The sequence below is a fragment of the Choloepus didactylus genome, chromosome 3 (genome assembly GCF_015220235.1).
Source record: "Choloepus didactylus isolate mChoDid1 chromosome 3, mChoDid1.pri, whole genome shotgun sequence".
NCBI lineage: Eukaryota > Metazoa > Chordata > Mammalia > Pilosa > Megalonychidae > Choloepus > Choloepus didactylus.
In genome coordinates this window covers 3,352,265-3,370,100 of record NC_051309.1, presented here as the reverse complement: position 1 = coordinate 3,370,100, position 17,836 = coordinate 3,352,265, and the positions used below count along the sequence as shown (strand labels likewise).

The window sequence follows — 17,836 nt, the reverse complement described above, 5'->3', positions numbered from 1 at the left end:
ATGTTGCTACCACTATGACTACTGAACTAAATGAAATGCCTCGAGAATTTGGGAAGAGAGGCTCAAGTCACAGGCTGTTTCAAGTGCCACTTTGGAAAAGAATCTCCCATTGGACGGCGTCCTCAGTCCCGCGCCCTCCCCCAACCACTCCTGCCTAGACATCCTAAAAGCATTATGTCATCCACTATCCCCGCATCACTTCCAGCTCCAATTCCTGGCTCTTCTCGAAGGGTCCTGCGTCCCCAACCCTCCTCACTCTCAGAGTAAGACAAGGGAAGGGGGGAAGCCAAATGGGACGCGGCCTGCGATCCTGCAAGTTCCCACCAAAACACAGGCGCGCACGCACACCCCCCCCCTTTCTTGCAAATAAAAACAAACATGTTCTCCCTAACTCTCAGCATCTCAGACAAGGCGAGAGGACTGGGACCGCGGCTTCCCTCGGTGAATTCGGGAGGGGCCCCAAGAATCCCTACCTCCCCTAGCAGAATGACGGAGACCCCACCGAGGGGGTCCGAGGAGGGGACGGAACACGGTGACCCAAGGCCCGTACTCGGCTCTCCCAACAGGAAAGAGCGAGGCTCTCTCCCGGGAGTGAGGCGCCCGGACTCGGGGTCAGTCGCCGCGAGGTCAGGGGCTCGCCGGCTGCAGAGATGCCGCTGCCCCCGAGCCGTCGCCAGGAGGTACCGCCCGGCAAGGGAGGCTGCAGCGGGCCCCGGGCTCCGGGCCGCGACACTCACGGTCGGTGCAGCGGTTCCTCAGCCACGGCCGGGCCGGGCGGCGGCGGGGGCGGCGGCGGCGGCGGCGGCGGCTGAGGAGGCGACTGTAGCGGCGGCTGCGCCTGCGGCGGCGGCTGAGGAGGCTGAGGCGGCTGAGGCGGCTGAGGCGGCGGCGGCTGCTGCTGCTGCTGCTGAAAGGACTTGAGGGACTCGAAAGCCTTCATCAGCTTTTCCAGGGTCGCCATGGCGGCCTCCCGTCGCGCGGGGGCAGCCCCCGGAGTCCTGGGCCGGGCTCGCTGCGACGCGGCGCCCCTCAGCAACCGGGTAATGAATGGGACTCCAGGCCGCGGGCAGAGGGAGCACCGCGGCGCTCGGCCATCTTAGAACTGTCCCGGCAGCCCCCGCGGCGCCCTGCGACCCGCGTCGCTGCCCGGCGAAGGCGGGGTCAGACCGGACGGCATGATTGACAGCTGGAGACCAGCCTCTCCCAGTGGCGGGTCCCGGCGCTGGCCGGTCCCCAACTCCCTCAGGCGCGCCCCACCCAGCGCGCCCAGGTCCCAGCGTCCCGCCCCTGAGAAGGCGGGGCCCGGCGTCAGGGGGCGGGAGAGAGCGGGAAAGGGGCGGGACGCACCGGGAAGGGGGGACAGGGGGCGGGGTTAGAAGGGGCGGAGGATCGGGGAGAGAAGCAATCGGACGGGGAAAAGAGGGAGGGGGCGACAGGGGGCGGGACTATGGATGAGAAGACGGGGTGGGGCGCGGGGCGGGACGCTGCCGGGGGCGGGGCGTTGCCCGAGGGGCGGGGCGCTGCCGGGGGGCGGGGCGGGCGCCTGAGGGGCGGAGCGCACGGGGCGGGGCGCCGCCGGGGGCGGGGCTCCTAGAGCTGGGAGGGACGCCCCCGCCAGCCCTCCACCGCCCCTTTCCGGCTCCAGGGCCCCGAGCATGGCGAGGGGAGAGGTGCCCAGTGACAAAAGCAACAGAATTTTAATGCAGTCTTTAAGAAAAACAAAATTAATGCAAAAAAGTCTATGAAGAGGGGTGATGGTAGCACAACACTGTGAACGTAACTAACAGCACTGAATTATATATTTGAATTTGGTTAAAAGGGGAAATTTTACATTGTATATATGTTACTAGAATGAAAATTTTTAAAAACAAAACGAAACATGGGACTGTACAACACAAATAGGGAACCCTAATGTAAGCCATGGGCTATAGTTAATAATACAATTGTAATGATGTTCTCTCATCATTTTTAACAAATGTACCACACTAATACACAGTTAAGAATAGGGGGTGTAGATCGGAACTCTGTATTTTCTGCATGATTTTTCTGTAATCCTACAACTTCTCTAATAAAGGAAAATTTTCCGTGATGAACAAAATACCCGAAGTTTTAAATAGAGGCAGGCTCAGTAGTTCTATCGCTGATTTCTCCTTCTGCCTCCGGCACCCATTGTGGCTGCCCTCGGCCCTGCTCCTTAGGCTCAGTCCCCCCGGGTCCTCCCACCCTTAGGCACCTGCCAAGTCCCCTGCCCCGCTGAGCCCACCTCCTCAGGCAGGAGCCCCCCGACCTTGACCCTGGGGGTCCCAGTGAGCATGGCCTGTGGTCTGAGCACTCCCTGACCTGCTCTGAGCAATGGGCTCACACAACAGTTCCACGGCCCCACAGAGCTGGCATATTGGGGTCACTCCCTGCAGAGGCAAAGAGAAACACGTGGGCAACCGCACTGAACACAAAGAATCCTTTAGGGTCAGTGGAGACCCGAGGCGCTCAGGGACTGGTCCTTCCAGGGTGAGGGGCCCAGGCATGACCCCCCCACTCCCACCCAGGGAGAAGATTCCCTGGCAAAGGCGGGCACCGGTGGGACTGGTCACGTTTCTGGGCCTCCCCTGTACTCTGCCACTGGCCACCATCCCAACCTTTGCCCAGTGCCTCCTGCAGGGGAGGAAGAGGAGACAGGAGAGAGTATGGGGCAAGCAGGAACCGGCCAGGTCAGTCCTGCTCCCCAGAGAGAGGCTGCGGCTGGTGCAGAGACAAGCAGCTTTGACAGAAATATCAGGGCCCCGCAGAGATGCCCCATGGAACGCCTCTGCCATGCAAGGGGCACTCCTCGGTGGGAGAAGGCCACTGCGCCCACATCCCACAGCACCTCCACGGGGTGCCATTCATCAGCAACTCCCCAGAGGTCTGTGGGCCACCTGCTGATACCACGGGTGGTGCCGGCTGGCACTCGAAGGGTCCCAGTTCATCCCACCCCCTCCTTGGGAGGTAGATGAGCAAGCAGAGTGGAGCACCAGAGCACGGCTGGAGCACTGAGGGGCCACTCCTCCCAGCTACCCAGCAGAGAGTGGGGCTGGCATCAGAGAGTGCAAGTACATGCAGCAATCAACAACCAAAGCTCACTGGGAGAGCGGCCATGGCTGCCTGCCACTCGGTGTCCCCTGTGCTGTGGCCACAAGCCACAACTCCACCTTCTGTCAGTTGCCTCAGAGTGGCCAGGTAAATGGACTCCAGCATCACCACAGGAAGCACTGTTCCCAAGGGGACAGCAATGGGCTCACCTTCCCAGGGCAGGGACAGCAGAGAAACCAGGTGCCGGCCTCTAATTCCTGCTTCCCTGCAGCATACGAATGCCCCTGTCCCCTGTGCCAGGGCGTGTGCCAGTTCTCACGCAGGGCCAGGCGTGATGACCGGGCTCGAGGCTGTTCTCTGCTGCGGTAGCAGACAGGTAAGATGGCTCAATGACCCCCACCTCCTGGCCTTCACAGGACTAGCAGCTTGCCCCTAAGCAATGGAACATGGCAAAGGTGCTGGGATGTCATTCTTGAGATTAGGTTCCAAAAGAGTGTGACTCCAGTCTTGCTGTGACTCTTTCTATATTACCTTCTCAGCTTGCAAGCTTTGCTGCAGCAAGCTGCCATGGGGGAGGGGTCCACCTGGCAAGAAACTGAGGGTGGCCTGTGGCCAACGGCCAGTAAGGAGCTGAAGAACTGAATGGTGCCAACTCCATGTGAGTGTGAGAATGGATCTGTCCCCAGGTGAGGGACAGCTGGGCTTGGTGGGAGGCGGGCAAGCCGAGCCCCTACTCAAACCATGCCCAGACTCCTGAACTACCGAAACAGAAATAATCACCAAGCTTGGGGGGGCGGCAATAGATAAGTAATACAGCTGCCTCCTAATAGTCACTCTGACCTTCTTTAGTAATAGGACCTCAATTTTTGGCTGGGTGCCTTGTCACCTAGCTACAACACTACATTTCCCATGCTTCCTTTCAGTTAGCTATGACCACGAAACTAAGTACATTCTGGTAAATAAGATGTAAGCAGAAGTGTTGGGTGTTACTTCCAGGATGTCTATTGAAAAGGAAGGGGGTTCCATCCATCCTCTTCCTGCTGCAGGGGATGGGGATGTGTTGGTTGGCACCTGAGCAGCCATTTTGGACCATAAGAATGAAAGCCATCCTGGGCTGGCAGAGCTGAAAAGAGTTAGGGACGAGATGACTGGGTAAATCTGCCCAATATTGCAGCCTGGCCTGCCCATCTCTAGGCTTCTTTTATGTATGAAAAATACACTTCTACTGTGTTTAAGCCACTGTTACTTTGGGCTATTCTGTATATGTCCCTAAACCGAACTTTAATTAATCCAGAGAAGTTATGCATAATCAAGTCCTTATCCGGACATGATAGATCATGGCTGCTTCAGACATGGCTGGAAGAAAGTCAGTTGCCTAGAATGTATGCTACTGAGAACGTCTTGTAGAAAACGACCGTCAAGAGGGCAGGTTTTTAAAGTTTAGAGAAAAGCTTGTCATGATCCAAAACAGAGTAATTAAAGATTGCAATCTGACACTGTGTTTCCGAAGCCTTAAAAACAGACACTCTCCTGAACAGCAATTTATCCAAGGAAAATAACCACATGTGTGAGGATGCTCATTTATAACAGCAACCATTAGGACAAAAAAAAAAAAAAAGAGAGAGAGAGAGAGAGAGGAGAGGAGAGGAGAGGGGAGGGGAGAGGAGAACCTAACTGCTGGACAGAAGGAGAAAAGTTACACAAATCATGACATAAGCTAGAAGACAGAACACTGAGCAGTCATCACATCCTGTTTTAGCAGCACATTCCTCATCCAGGGAAAGACCATAGATGCATTAGCAGGTTGCACTACCATGTATAGCACGATCCCATTTTTTGTTGTTAAGAAACACACACACACACACACACACACACACACACACACACACACACACACACACACTCAAGAAAAGAGAGACTGGGAGCCGAGTCACCAAGCCTGAAACAGCGACCCCTCTGGGCAGGGAAAGTAAGGTGACCCTATCACATCTTTTACTTTTCTGTTTTGTTCCAAAATGTCAACAATGAAGGTGTACCGTCCGGGGTTGGGATGAGGGGTGTCAAAAAAATGAATGGTTTTCGGTGGGAAGCTGAAATTGAAACCCTAGCAAGTTACTTGTAACTAATCCTGCGAAAAAGAGGAAATATTCAAAGCAGCCTGACCCTCACCCCACCCTGAGCCGGGGTGCACACCAGCTGGGGGGCTGACAGCAGCCCCGAATCTAGGGCCGGGGGGAACCAGCGCGAGGCGAGGCCAGGGAGGGTCCCAAGGAGCCGCGAGGGGGGCAAGGACGCGGGGGCAAGGGCGCCACCTGACCCGGGAGGCGCGCTCCACCCCGCGCACCTGCCGCACCTGCCGCGCCCCGCGCACCTGCCGCCGCGCAGCCGCCCGCCCCGCCTGGGTCCCCGACCACCCCCGAGTCCAGACCGCCGCGACCCGCTGGGGGGGCCGTGAGCAGCTCAGACGCGCCCTCCTGAGGCCTTGGTGGGGGGCGCGGGGCAGGGGGGTCACCTTGCCAGGCCCGGAGTCGGGGCTCGAGCGTGGCCTCGACGCACCAGCGGGAGAAAGCCGGTTGAAAGAGGAAACGCGGAGCAGACCTGGGGGCGTCCCCAGCCCCGGTGGGAGGGTCCCCAGCCCTTGGCGCGCTGGTAGGAGTCTTTCACCATTAAACAGGATGTTAGCTAGAGGCTTTTCATATATGCCTTTTATCACGTTGAGGCAGATTCCTTCTATTCCTAGCTTTCTAAGTGGTTTTGTTTGTTTGTTTGTTTGATCATGAAAGAGTGCTGGATTTTGTCAAATGCCTGTTCTGCATCAACTGAAATGAACATGTGGTTTTCCCCTTCATTCTGTTAATGCAGTGTATTACATTAATTGATTTTCTTATGTTGGATCAACCTTGCATACCAGGGATAAATTCCATTTGATCATAGTGTATAATTCTTTTAATATGCTGTTGAATTCAGTTTGCTGCATTTTGTTGAGGATGTTTGCATCTATATTCATAAGAGATATTGGTCTGTAGTTTTCTTTTCTTGTAGTCTCTTTATCTGGCTTTGGTATGAGGATGATGTTGAAGAATGAATTATGGGGTGTTCCCTCCTTGGGCTGGTTTGGAGCTGCTACATACTCCAGAAAAGGCCATGTTCTTTGAACCCATTCTTGTGGGTGCAGACCTATTGTTGGTGGAAGCTTTCGATTAGGTTGTTTCAACTGAGAGGTGAACACGCCCATTCAAGGTGGGTCTTAATCCCTTACTGGAGTCCTTTATGAGAGGATAAAAGGCAAAGACATTTGGAGAGAGCAGAGAGAGAGAGAGAAACACCCCAGGGATGCTAAGAGAGGACCCACAGCAGCTCAGAGAACCAGAAGCCAAAAGCAACGGAGCATCTTGCTGACACTGGAACCACAAATGCCAGCAGCCTTTCTTCAGAGAAGGGATCCTCTTGGTGATGCCTTAATTTGGACATTTTCAAGTTTTTGGAAGAGTATGGGCAGAATCAAATTAAGTCTTCTTGGAATGTGTTCTGCTTTGCTAATGCTGCCATTATGCAAAATACCAGAAATGGACTGGCTTTTATAAGGGGGTTTATTTGGTTACAAAGCTATAGTCTGAAGGCCATAAAGTGTCCAAATTCAGTCATCAACACAAATATACCTTCACCAGAGGAAGGCCAATGGTGTCTGGAAAATTTCTGTTAGCTGGGAAGGCATGTGGCTGGTGTCTGGTGATCCTGGGTTGTGTTCCAGCTCCTCTCTCAATTCCTGTGTGTTCTTCAAAATGTTACTCTTGGGGCATTTTGCCATCATTAGCTTCTCCAGAGCAAACTCTGGGCTAGCATAAGTCTGCTTTCAATGGCTGTCTCCAAAATGTCTCTCTCAGGTGCTTTCCAAAATGTCACTCACAGCTGCTCTGAGTTCCGTTTGTCAGCTCTTTTATATGACTCCCGTGATTTAATTCAGACCCACCCTGAATGGGTGGGCTAACAGCTCCATGGAAATTATCCAATCAAAGGTCCTGTCCACAGCTGACTGAATCACATCTTCATGGAAACACTCAATCAACAGGTTCCAACCTAATCAAAACTAATACGTCTGCCCACACAAGACTGCATCAAAGAACATGGCATTTTGGAGGACATAATACATCCAAACTGGCAGAGAATGTTTGGTAGAATTCCCCATGTGAAGCCTTCTGGTCCTGGGCTTTTCTTTGTTGGGAAGTTTTTGATGACTGATTCAATCACTTTACTAAGTAATTGGTTTGTTGAGAGCTTCTATTACTTCTTGAGTCAATGTAGGTAGTTTATATGTTTCTAAGAATTTTTTTCATTTCATTGAGTTACCTAATTTATTGGTGCACAGTTGCATATAGTATGCTTTTATAGTCCTTCTTCTTTCAGCAGAGCCAGTAATAATTATCAGTAATAATGTCCCTCTTTTTATTTTTGAATTTTGTTACTTGTATACTCTCTTTTTCTTTGTCAATCTAGCTAAAGGTTTGTCAATTTTATTTATCTTTTCAAAGAAGCAACTTCTGGTTTTGTTGATTCTCACTATCTTTTTTGTTTGTTTGTTTGTTTTCTGTTTCATTGGCCTCTGCTCTAATCTTCGTTATTTCCTTCCTTCTGCTCATTTTGGGTTTAATTTGCTCTTTTTTTTTCCTAGTTCTTCCGGTTTTGAGGTTAGGTCTCTGATTTAAAGTCTTTCTTTTTTTTTAATGTAAGCATTTAGAGTCATAAATTTCCCTCTCCGTACTGCCTTTGCTGCATCCCGTAAGTTTTGTATGTTGCATTTTCATTTTCATTGGCCTCAAGAAATTTACTAATTTCACTTATGATTTCCTCTCTAACCCATTAGTTGTTTAAGAGTATGTTGTTTAATTTCCACATATTTGTGCATTTTCCATTTCTCCCTCTGTTATTGATTTCTAGCTTCATTCTATTGTGGTTGGAGATTAGTCATTGAATAATTTCAATGTTTTTGAATTTATTGAGACTTGTTTTGCGACCTAACATATGGTCTATCCTGGAGAATGATCCCTGTGCACTTGAGAAGAATTTGTGTTCTGTTTTTGCTGGGTGCAGTGTTCTATATATGTCTGTTAGGTCTAGTTCATTTAGAGCATCATTTGAGGTCTGTACTTCTTTACTGATCTTCTAAGTAGATGTTCTATCCATTATTGAGAGGGGTGTGTTCATATCTCCTACTATTATTGAAGAACCATCAATTTCTTCTTTCAAATCTGTCAGTATTTGCTTCATATCTTTTGGGCTCTGCTATTAGGTACATATATATTTATAATTGTTACATCTTCCAGCTGAATCATCCCCTTTATCTGAATATAATGACCATCTTTGTCCCTCATAATTGTTTTTTACCTAAATTCTATTTTTTTTTTACAAATATTATTACTGAAGATGAAGAGAGAAAGGATCAGCACTTAGAGTGAATTCTTAAAAGACGTATTTGATGACTTATGGTGGGTGAACAATGATAGACAAATGGCAGTAAGAAATATTGATCCTTTTCTCTTTTTTCCGAAGTATTTTTATTCAATTTTATTGAGATATATTCACATACTGTACAATCATCCAAAGTGTACAATCAGTTGTTCACAGTACCATCATATAGTTGTGCATTCATCACCCCAATCTATTTTTTGAACATTTTCCTTATACCAGAAAAAGTGAAAATAAGAATAAAAAAATACAAGTACAGAAGAATGCCCAAATCACACCACTCCTGCCCTATTTTTCATTTAGTTTTTTGTCCCCACTTAAATTCTATTTTTTCTGATATTAGTATAGCCACCCCAGCTCTTTTTTGGTTATTACTTGCATGGTATATTTTTTCCTATCCTTTCACCTTCAACCTTCTTGTACCTTTGAATTTAAGGTGAGTCTCATGCAGACAGCATTTAGTGGGGTCATGCTTGTTTTTAATCCATTCTGCCAATCTCTGCCTTTTATCTCAGGAGTTTCACCCACTTACATTTAAAGTCACTACTGATAATACAGGACTTTCTTCTGCCATTTTGCTATTTAGCCTTTGTAAGTCTTTTTTTGTTCCTCACTTCTGTTAATGGCTACTGTTATTTTTATTTGATTTTTTGTGTTGTACCACATTTAATGCCTTCTCATTTCTATCTGGATGTATTTTTCACTGATTTTCTTTGTGGGGTTATCTAACATGCAAAATACATACAATCCTATTTGGTTTGATGCCAAATTGACTTCAATAGCATGCACATATATTTTCCTATATCTCTATCTCCCCCCCACCATTTTTTGTACTTGTTACCACTGGTATCTTTGTACATTTTATGTCAAAAACATAGATTTATCATTTTTTATGCATTTGCATTTTAGTACTGTAATGTATCAGCCTCTTTCTTCCACTTTTCCATGGATGACATACAGTGTTCTTCTAATCTCCAGAGTTTCAAAATAGCTGTTTCAGACAGATCCTGCATGTTTAATAGTTATTTTGTGCTCCCTACTCTGCCATGTTCTGACTATCCCCTGTTGCCTCCTCTGCTGTCTTCTGCTTTTCATTCTTGGTGTTCAGAAGTCAGTTATGAATTTAATTGCTGCTTCTTTAATGGTAATGGTTTCTTTTTTTCCTCTAATTGCTTTAAGATTTTCCCTTTGTCTTTGGTTTTCTGTAATTTCACTATGAGGTCTCTGTATACATAATGACAGACAAATCTGCTTGTTAGCAGGATGGCCCTGGGGATCCATCAGATTCAATGACCTAGCAATAACTTCACGAGGCAGGAAATGCTCCAAGAACTAGCTGATACCAGTTACAGAGTGCAAATTCCCCTAGATGAAATTTTCCAGCAGCAAAGTCATTCCCCACATTGCTACATAATTGACCAGGTCCCTGTTCCTGTCCATTTCCACAGGAAATACACAGAATGATAAGGAGGAAGGCCCTTTTACTGAGACTCTATCCATAGTGTGGCCAGCTGGGCCTGGTGTTGTATCTTTCCATGGGATGATAAGAACTTGAGATGCCAAGTGCATTATCACAAACCTCTGCCTCAAACTTTCCCCATTTAATCTATTTATACCTACACAATGTGTGGTTTTGGTGTTGGTCATTATCTTGGCTCGGTTTACCAATGTGGATTTCTTTTAATCTATTCTATTTGAAATTAGTCAGGCTTTTGAACTTGTGGATTGATATCTTTCATCAATTTTTGAGATGTCTCATATATTATCTTTCAAAATATTGTTTCTGCCCCTTCTCCCTTTCTCTCTTCCTGGTGTGCCAAATAAATGTATATTAGATCCTCCAACCATATCCTAGTGTAGTGGATTTGAGGATTTCAGAGCCAACAAAGAAAAATATTTGGCCACTAGAGGGCAGTAACACACAAGCTATTTTGGGGGACTATGCTTTGACAGGTTACCTGGGAAGTGTGGTCCCCCTCAGTGGAGAACTTCCAGAGACCACCAAAATTTGGGAGTAAGGCAAAGGAAACTCCTGGAGGAGAGGGGAATTAGGAGTAGATGTCACTGAGGGGATGTCACTCAGGCAACATGACAGAGAGTCTCCAAGTCAGAGAGCTCCGAGGGACAAAAGTGGCTTGGGATCTTATATAGCTTCCAGGGTCCATGAATAGCAGATGTTGAGTGCACTCTCACAGGGTGTGCAAAACAGATCAGTTAGAACTTACTTATCTGGGCTATTTTTAAAGTAATTGGATGTGTAAGAACTTGAATTTGGCACCAGTGGGCTTTGGGCTAATGGCACCACCAGTCTGCTGTGATGAAAGAAACACCTTGGGGCCAATAAACAGGCAATCTTTGGCTCATTTGTATGGAAATTGTTTACTATATTTTCCATTCTTTTGCCTCTCTCTGCTTTATTCTGGATAGTTTCAACAGATATCTTCAACTTTACTAATTCTCTCTTCAGCTGTTTCTAATCTAGTGGCAAACCCTCGTTTACCCATTAAGTTACAGATTTTTGTAGTTTTCAGTACTAGAAGTTATATTTGACTCTTCCTAGAGTATTTATGTCACCTTTCATAGTTTCTAGTTCCCTGCCAACATTTTCAAGGCTTGCAGTTTTCTCCTTGAGCATAGTAAACATTATTGTTTGCGATACTATTCTCATATTTCTTAATTGTAGAGCTTCTGAGGGTATGTTTCTCATGTCTGAAGTTTCTGCTTATTTCCACTCATGGGCCTACTCTCATGTGTCTAGATACCTTTGTGTACTGGACATTGGATTTGAAAAATTATTATAGAACTAACTTGAAGCTTAAGATATTATCTTCCTCCAAAAGAGGATTTTCAAGTATAGCACCAGGCTCCTGGGGCCACTTGAAGACCTGAGACACGTTAACCCACATTTTTGAGGCCTTCTGACTCTCACCCCCACCCCATGTATGAGAGCAGGCCTACTTCCAGGTCACCCTTATTCTTAGGGAGCAATCCCTTAGGGTACATCCCAAAGTGGAGAATGAATTCCTGCTTTCACAATGCTGGCACACCCTGAATTTCAAGTGCCTTATCAATATCAGCAAATACCTGGAAGCAGGAGCAGCCCTAGTATTTGGCTCATTTTTCCAAGTTCCCATCCTTTCCTAGCTTTCACCTTAATCTTGTAATGATTATATTTTGTCCTTTTCTTATTCAGCAGGAAGGTAAATCTGAGTCACTTAGCTCAACATTACTAAATGTGGATGTTCCTCCAATACATCTTAAACATACTGTCAAGAGGGGGCATCCCCCTCTTATTTCTGATTTCAACATGAATGCCTCCATGGTGTACCCTCGTCAAGTAAGACGTTGTCTTTTGGGCCAATACATTTTCTCATACTAAAGAAAGATTCATTGATTTATTTTACTAACTGTAAGAAAAATGGGTACTGAATTTGTTCAGATGGTTTTACACCATCTGTGAAAATAATCTTTATTTTTCCCTTTCAGTATAACATGATTTAATATATTACTATATTTCCAAATATAGAACCATCCATTTATTACTGAGATAAACAACACTAGATTATGTTGTAATATAATTGAATATGTTCCTGGATTATTTGATATTTTAAAAAGTATTTTGCATCAATATTCATAAATAGCTTTGTATATAAGGTCTTTTGTAATTTTGGTATAAATTCATACTTGTTTTATAAAGAGAGGGAAATTTTGTTTTTTCTTTTCCTATGATCTGGAAAGTTTAAAACCCACAGGATTGACCTGTTCATTAACATTCCCTTGTCAAACAATCTGAGCCTGGTGCTTTTTTGAAGGGTAGCTCTTTGACACCTTTATTCTTTTTCTTCAAATCAGTCTGTTTCCACTATTTCTTCTGTGTTTATTTTTGGCAAATTATATTTTCACAGAAATGTATTTCATCCAAGTTTTACACTTATTTTTAAATAGCTCTGCAAAGGATTCTTATATGTTTCTTTAATTCCCCCCTTGGTTTGATTTTTTTTCCCCTTGTAATTTTGTGTATTTGTGTTTTCTCCCTTTTTCCTTGATTAGGTTAGATATTGCTTTATCTACTTTATTTATTAAGAACACATGGGTTTGTTTGATTATTATTTGTTACAGATTTTTCTGTTTACTAGCTTATTAATTTCTGCCTTTGTACTTATTGTTTTCTTCTTTCTTTCCTAAATTTTTTCCAGCCTTAGGGGATAGAGGCTCAAATAGTATATTTTCGGATTTTTAGTTTAAGATTTATTATTTTTATTGTGGTATAGAATGTATAGAACATAAAATTTACTGTTTAAATATTTTAACTATAAAATTTAGTGTCATTAGTTATGTTTTGAGCTATAAATTTGCCTCTGAGCACTGCTGTTGCTGTATTCCATACATTTTGTTATGTTGTGTTTTTTTCATTCATCTCAAGGTATTTCCTAATTTCCCTTGTGATTTCTTCTCTGACCAATTGGTTGTTCAATAATGTGTTGCTTAATTTCCATGTATTTTTAATTTTTTTATTTTTCCATTTGTTATTGATTTCTAGTTTTATCCCACTGTGGACCAAGATTCTTTGTAAGATTTCAATATTTTGAAATCTATTAAGATTTGATTTGTGGGCAAACACTTGGTCTATCCTGGAAACTGTTCCATGTGTACTTGAGAAGACTATATTCTGCTGCTGCTGGGTGGAGTGTTCTATATATGTCCATTAGGCATAATTGTTTAATAGTATTGTTCATATGCTCCATTTCCTTATTGATCTTCTATCAATTATTGAAAGTGGTGTATTGAAGTTTCAAGTTAGTATTATAGAACTATTTGTCCCTTAAATTTTGTCAATTTTTGCTTCACATATTTTGGGTTTGTATTGTGAAGTGTATATATGTTAATAATCATTACATTTGCTTGCTGGATTGTACCTTTTATCAATATATAATAATTTTCTTTCTCTCTTGTAATCCTTTTTGACTTGTCTATTTTGTCTGGCAATAATATATTACTGTTTTCATGAAGTACCTTTTCCCACCCTACTACTTTCAACCTTATCATACTTTGGAGCTACGTACCCCAGAAAAGACTGTTCTTTTAATCCATTCCTGTGGGTGCAGAGTTATTTTGGGTGGGACCTTTTGATTAGGTTATTCCAATTGAGATGTGACCCACCTCATTCAAAGTGGATCTTAATCTGCTTACTGGAGTTCTTTATACAAGGATAAAACACATACAGAAGCTAAGAGATGAAATTCAGAAAAGCTCATAGACAAAAATCCCAGAGAAGCTAAGAGAGGACCCATAAAAGCTCAGAGAGGAGCCACTGAAACCAGTAGATGAAAGCAATGAAACCCGGGAGTGAAGGATCAGCAGATGGCAGACATGTGCCTTCTCGTGTGACAGAGGAGCCCAGATGCCAGAAGCCTGTCTTCAGAGTCCAGGTATCATCCTATTGATGCCCTGAGTTGAACATTTTCACAGCCTTAGAACTGTAAATTGTAAGTTAATATATCTCCATTATAAAAGTCAACCTATTTCTGGTATATTGCATTCCTTCATTTTTTTTTGGTATCTCCCTGTTTATTTTTAAACAGTTTTATTCACACAGCATACAATCCATGATTCCCATTATAATCACATAGTTATGCATTCACCACCATAATCTATATGAGGATATTTCCATTTCTTCTGCAAAGAAATAGGAAGAGGAGAAAAAAAAATGAAGAATAAAAAATAAAAGATAGAAGGAAAATAAAAATAAAATAAAATAAAATGAAAAGGTCAGACCACCACCACCACCAAGAATTCCATACCACTCCCTCATATCCCCCTCTTATAGACATTTAGCTTTCGTATATTGCCTTTGTGACAATTAATGGAAGTATCTTACAATTTTACTGTTAACTATAGACTCTAGTTTGCATTGATTGTATTTTTCCCCTATACCATCCAATATTCTACATCTTGCAATGTTGACATTCAATAGTTCTCCCTCATGTAAAAACATTCTTATTTTTGTACATTTAATCACCATCATCAACCACTCTAGGATTTGCTAAGTTATACAATCCCAGTTTTTATCTTCTATCTTTCCTTCTGGTGTCATACATGCCCCTAGCCCTCCTCTTTCAACCTTATACTCATCTTTGTTCAGAGTACTTAAAATATTGTTCTACCATTGCAAGTAATGTGCTATCCATTTATAGATTCATACAATCAATCCTGTTGAACCTTCTGTACTCCTTCATTATCAAATGCCTGATATCTAACCTCTTTCTATCTCCTGCTAACCTGTGTACTCAATTTTAACTCTCAGTGTTTGCTCATCAATATTAGCTCATAATAGTGGGACTATACAGTATTTGTCATTTTGTTTCTGGCTAATTTCACTCAATATAATGTCTACTGTCTACCATTTTGTCTTTGGGATTTTATATGTCATATTTTATTTTATTTTAATTTTCCTCTCTGTTTTTACCCTTATTGATAGTCTTCATTTCTATATTCTTCTTCAAACCTCGCTCTCCTTGCTTTTCCTATATGACTGCAGTGCTCCCTTTAGCATTTCTTGTAGAGCAGGTATCTTGTTCACAAACTCTCTGTCTGTCTGTCTGAAAATATTTTAAACTCTCCCTCATTTTTAAAGGGTAGTTGTGCTGGATATAGAATTCTTGGTTGGTAGTTTTCCTCTTTCAGTATTTTAAATATATCATACCACTAACTTCCCATCTCCATGGTTTCTACTGAGAAATCCACACACTGTTTTATCAAGCTTCCCCTGTATGTGATGGATCACTTTTCTCTTGCTGCTTTCAGGATTCTCTCTTTGTCTTTTACACCTGATAATCTGATTACTAATTGTCTTGGAGTAGGTCTATTCAGATCTATTCTGTTGGGTGTATGCTATGCTTCTTGGATCTGCAATTTTATGTCCTTCATAAGAGATGGGAAATTTTCAGTAGTTATTTCCTCCATTGTTTTTTCTGCCCCTTTTCCCTTCTCATCTCCTTCTGGGACACCCATAACACATATATTTGTGCATTTCATTTTGTCATTCAATTCCCTGAGGCCCTGCTCATATTTTTTCATTCTTTTCTCTATCTGTTCTTTTGTGCATAGGATTTCAGATGTCCTGTCCATATTCAGGTCTTCTTTTATCTACTTAAGCAATGTTTGTCCTCAGTGAACAAGTCTTTCACCTCGTTGGTTAAATGTATTCTTAGGTATTTTTTTTTTCCTGAAGCAGTAAATAGTTTCTTTTATTTTCAAATAGTAAAGTTAAATATGACATGCCTTAACAAAGGTAATATGTGATCATGAAGTATATTTATGGATTCATCATACTCATAATATCTTCTTAAGACCTACTGGAAAAGGCCCTTTTTGATCAAGTACATATGTTCTTATAGAGGTTTCACTGATATATTAAACTCTAGTTCCAGAATTACTGAATTTGAAAGTTGCAATTCATAACATCACAAAAATTAATCTAGGAAAAGTGTTTAATGCATTTTTGGTCTTAAGAACATTGATTACTGGTAAACAGTCTTTGTTAAGACTTCAGTCTAGAAATTCCAATAATTTGATTGGATATTATTTGGGAGCAGCAAATTTCAGTAAGATTTTAAGTTAATGGAGTAATTGTGCCTAAGAGCCTCCTCCCGAATATAAGTCGTTAATGTGTTTCAGGAATTTAGAAGTATCATTTACATAAAAGCAACTGTTACTGCAAATTATTTTTAAAAATGTAAGAGTCTTCTCATACTCTCCCTCCAAAAAGGCAAAATACAACACAACTTACTTCCAGTAAACAAACTAGGCAGTGCTTTGTAGTCCAAACTGAATCAACATATATTCTTTTATAGACATTAAAAGGTCATTAAGATTCCCCTAAGACCAGGTCATACTTTGGTTGATTTTTCACTTTCTTTCACAGTTAGTCCAAATTAGTGATATCTGACTGTGTTTCAAGTTATTACTAATGGATGATGCGAAATACTCTGTGATGTTAAGTATTTCTAGTATGAAAAAAAATTATTTTTCAGGAAACATTAACTTCCATTGGCATACCCATATATTTTTGAAGAGGAATCTATTTTTTATTTTTTTTCCATTTTTTATTGTGAATGCTAATATATATACATTAACAGTGATAACTTTCAATACATGATTTCATAAGTAGTTAGAGAGCAAATCTCAAAGAAAGTCTTGGGTCACAGTTCCACAACCTCACCCATTTCCATTATTGTAAAATATAACACACATACAGAAAGGTGTCATCTCTCGATGTACAGCTCAACAAGCAGTCATACAGGTAATTTCAAAAACTGTTATGGGTTACAGTTCCACAATTTCAGTTCTTTCCTTATTATGCAATGCACGGTATATACAGAAAGGTGAAGACCTGCAAGGCACAATTCAACAAGCAGCTACAGAGCAAATCCCAAGGGATCCTATAGCCTACAGTTCCACCATGTCATGTACCTTCTTCCAGCCATTCCAAAACCCCAGCATCTTTATAATTATATAAAGATTATTGGTTGCTGATGTGCTCGCAGACATGGGGGACTGGTGGTTTGATGGGCTGAGCCCTCTACCACAGGACTTGCCCTTGGGAAGATTGTTGTTGCAAAGGAGAGGGTAGGCCTGCTTATAATTGTGCCTAAGAGTCTCCCCCTGAGTGCCTCTTTGTTGCTCAGATGTGGCCCTCTCTCTCCAGCTAAGCCAACTCGGCGGGTGAAATCACTACTCTCCCCCATACGTGGGATCTGACACCCAGGGGAGTGAATCTCCCTGGCAACCTGGAATATGACTCCCAGGAAGGAATCAAGACCCAACATCATGAGATGGAGAACATCTTCTTGACCAAAAGGGGGATGTGAAAGGAAATGAAATAAGCTTCAGTGGCAGAGCGATTCCAAAAGGAGCCGAGAGCTCACTCTGGTGAGCACTCTTACGCACAATATAGACAACCCTTTTTAGGTTCTAATGAATTGGAGTAGCTGGCAGTAAATACCTGAAACTATCGAACTACAACCCAGAACCCATGAATCTTGAAGACGATTATAAAAATGTAGCTTATGAGGGGTGACAATGTGATTGGGAAAGCCATATGGACCACAATCCCCTTTGTCTAGTTTATGGATGGATGAGTAGAAAAATGGGGGAAGGAAAAAAACAAACAAACAAACAAAGGCACCCAGTGTTCTTTTTTACTTTAATTGTTCTTTTGCACTTTAATTATTATTCTTGTTATTTCTGTGTGTGTGGTAATGAAGGTGTCGGGGATTGATTTTGGTGATGAATGCACAGCTAT

The 17,836-nt window shown here is 43.2% G+C and overlaps 1 protein-coding gene across 5 annotated transcripts in view; it reads right to left on the bottom strand.

The window, feature by feature from the left end:
- Positions 1–1,156, bottom strand: part of HTT (huntingtin) — a 193,793-nt gene extending 192,637 nt beyond the window's left edge. For 3 of the 5 annotated variants that reach the window (XR_005215820.1, XM_037829303.1, XM_037829304.1), the window contains exon 1: positions 738–1,156. Coding sequence is in view for 4 of the 5 variants with exons in the window: in XM_037829303.1 (XP_037685231.1) it covers positions 738–961 (224 nt within the window). In the remaining variant the exon portion in view is untranslated. The remainder of the gene's footprint in view (positions 1–737) is intronic. The other 2 variants (XM_037829300.1, XM_037829301.1) reach the window with 1 other exon arrangement.
- Positions 1,157–17,836: the final 16,680 nt, after the last annotated feature.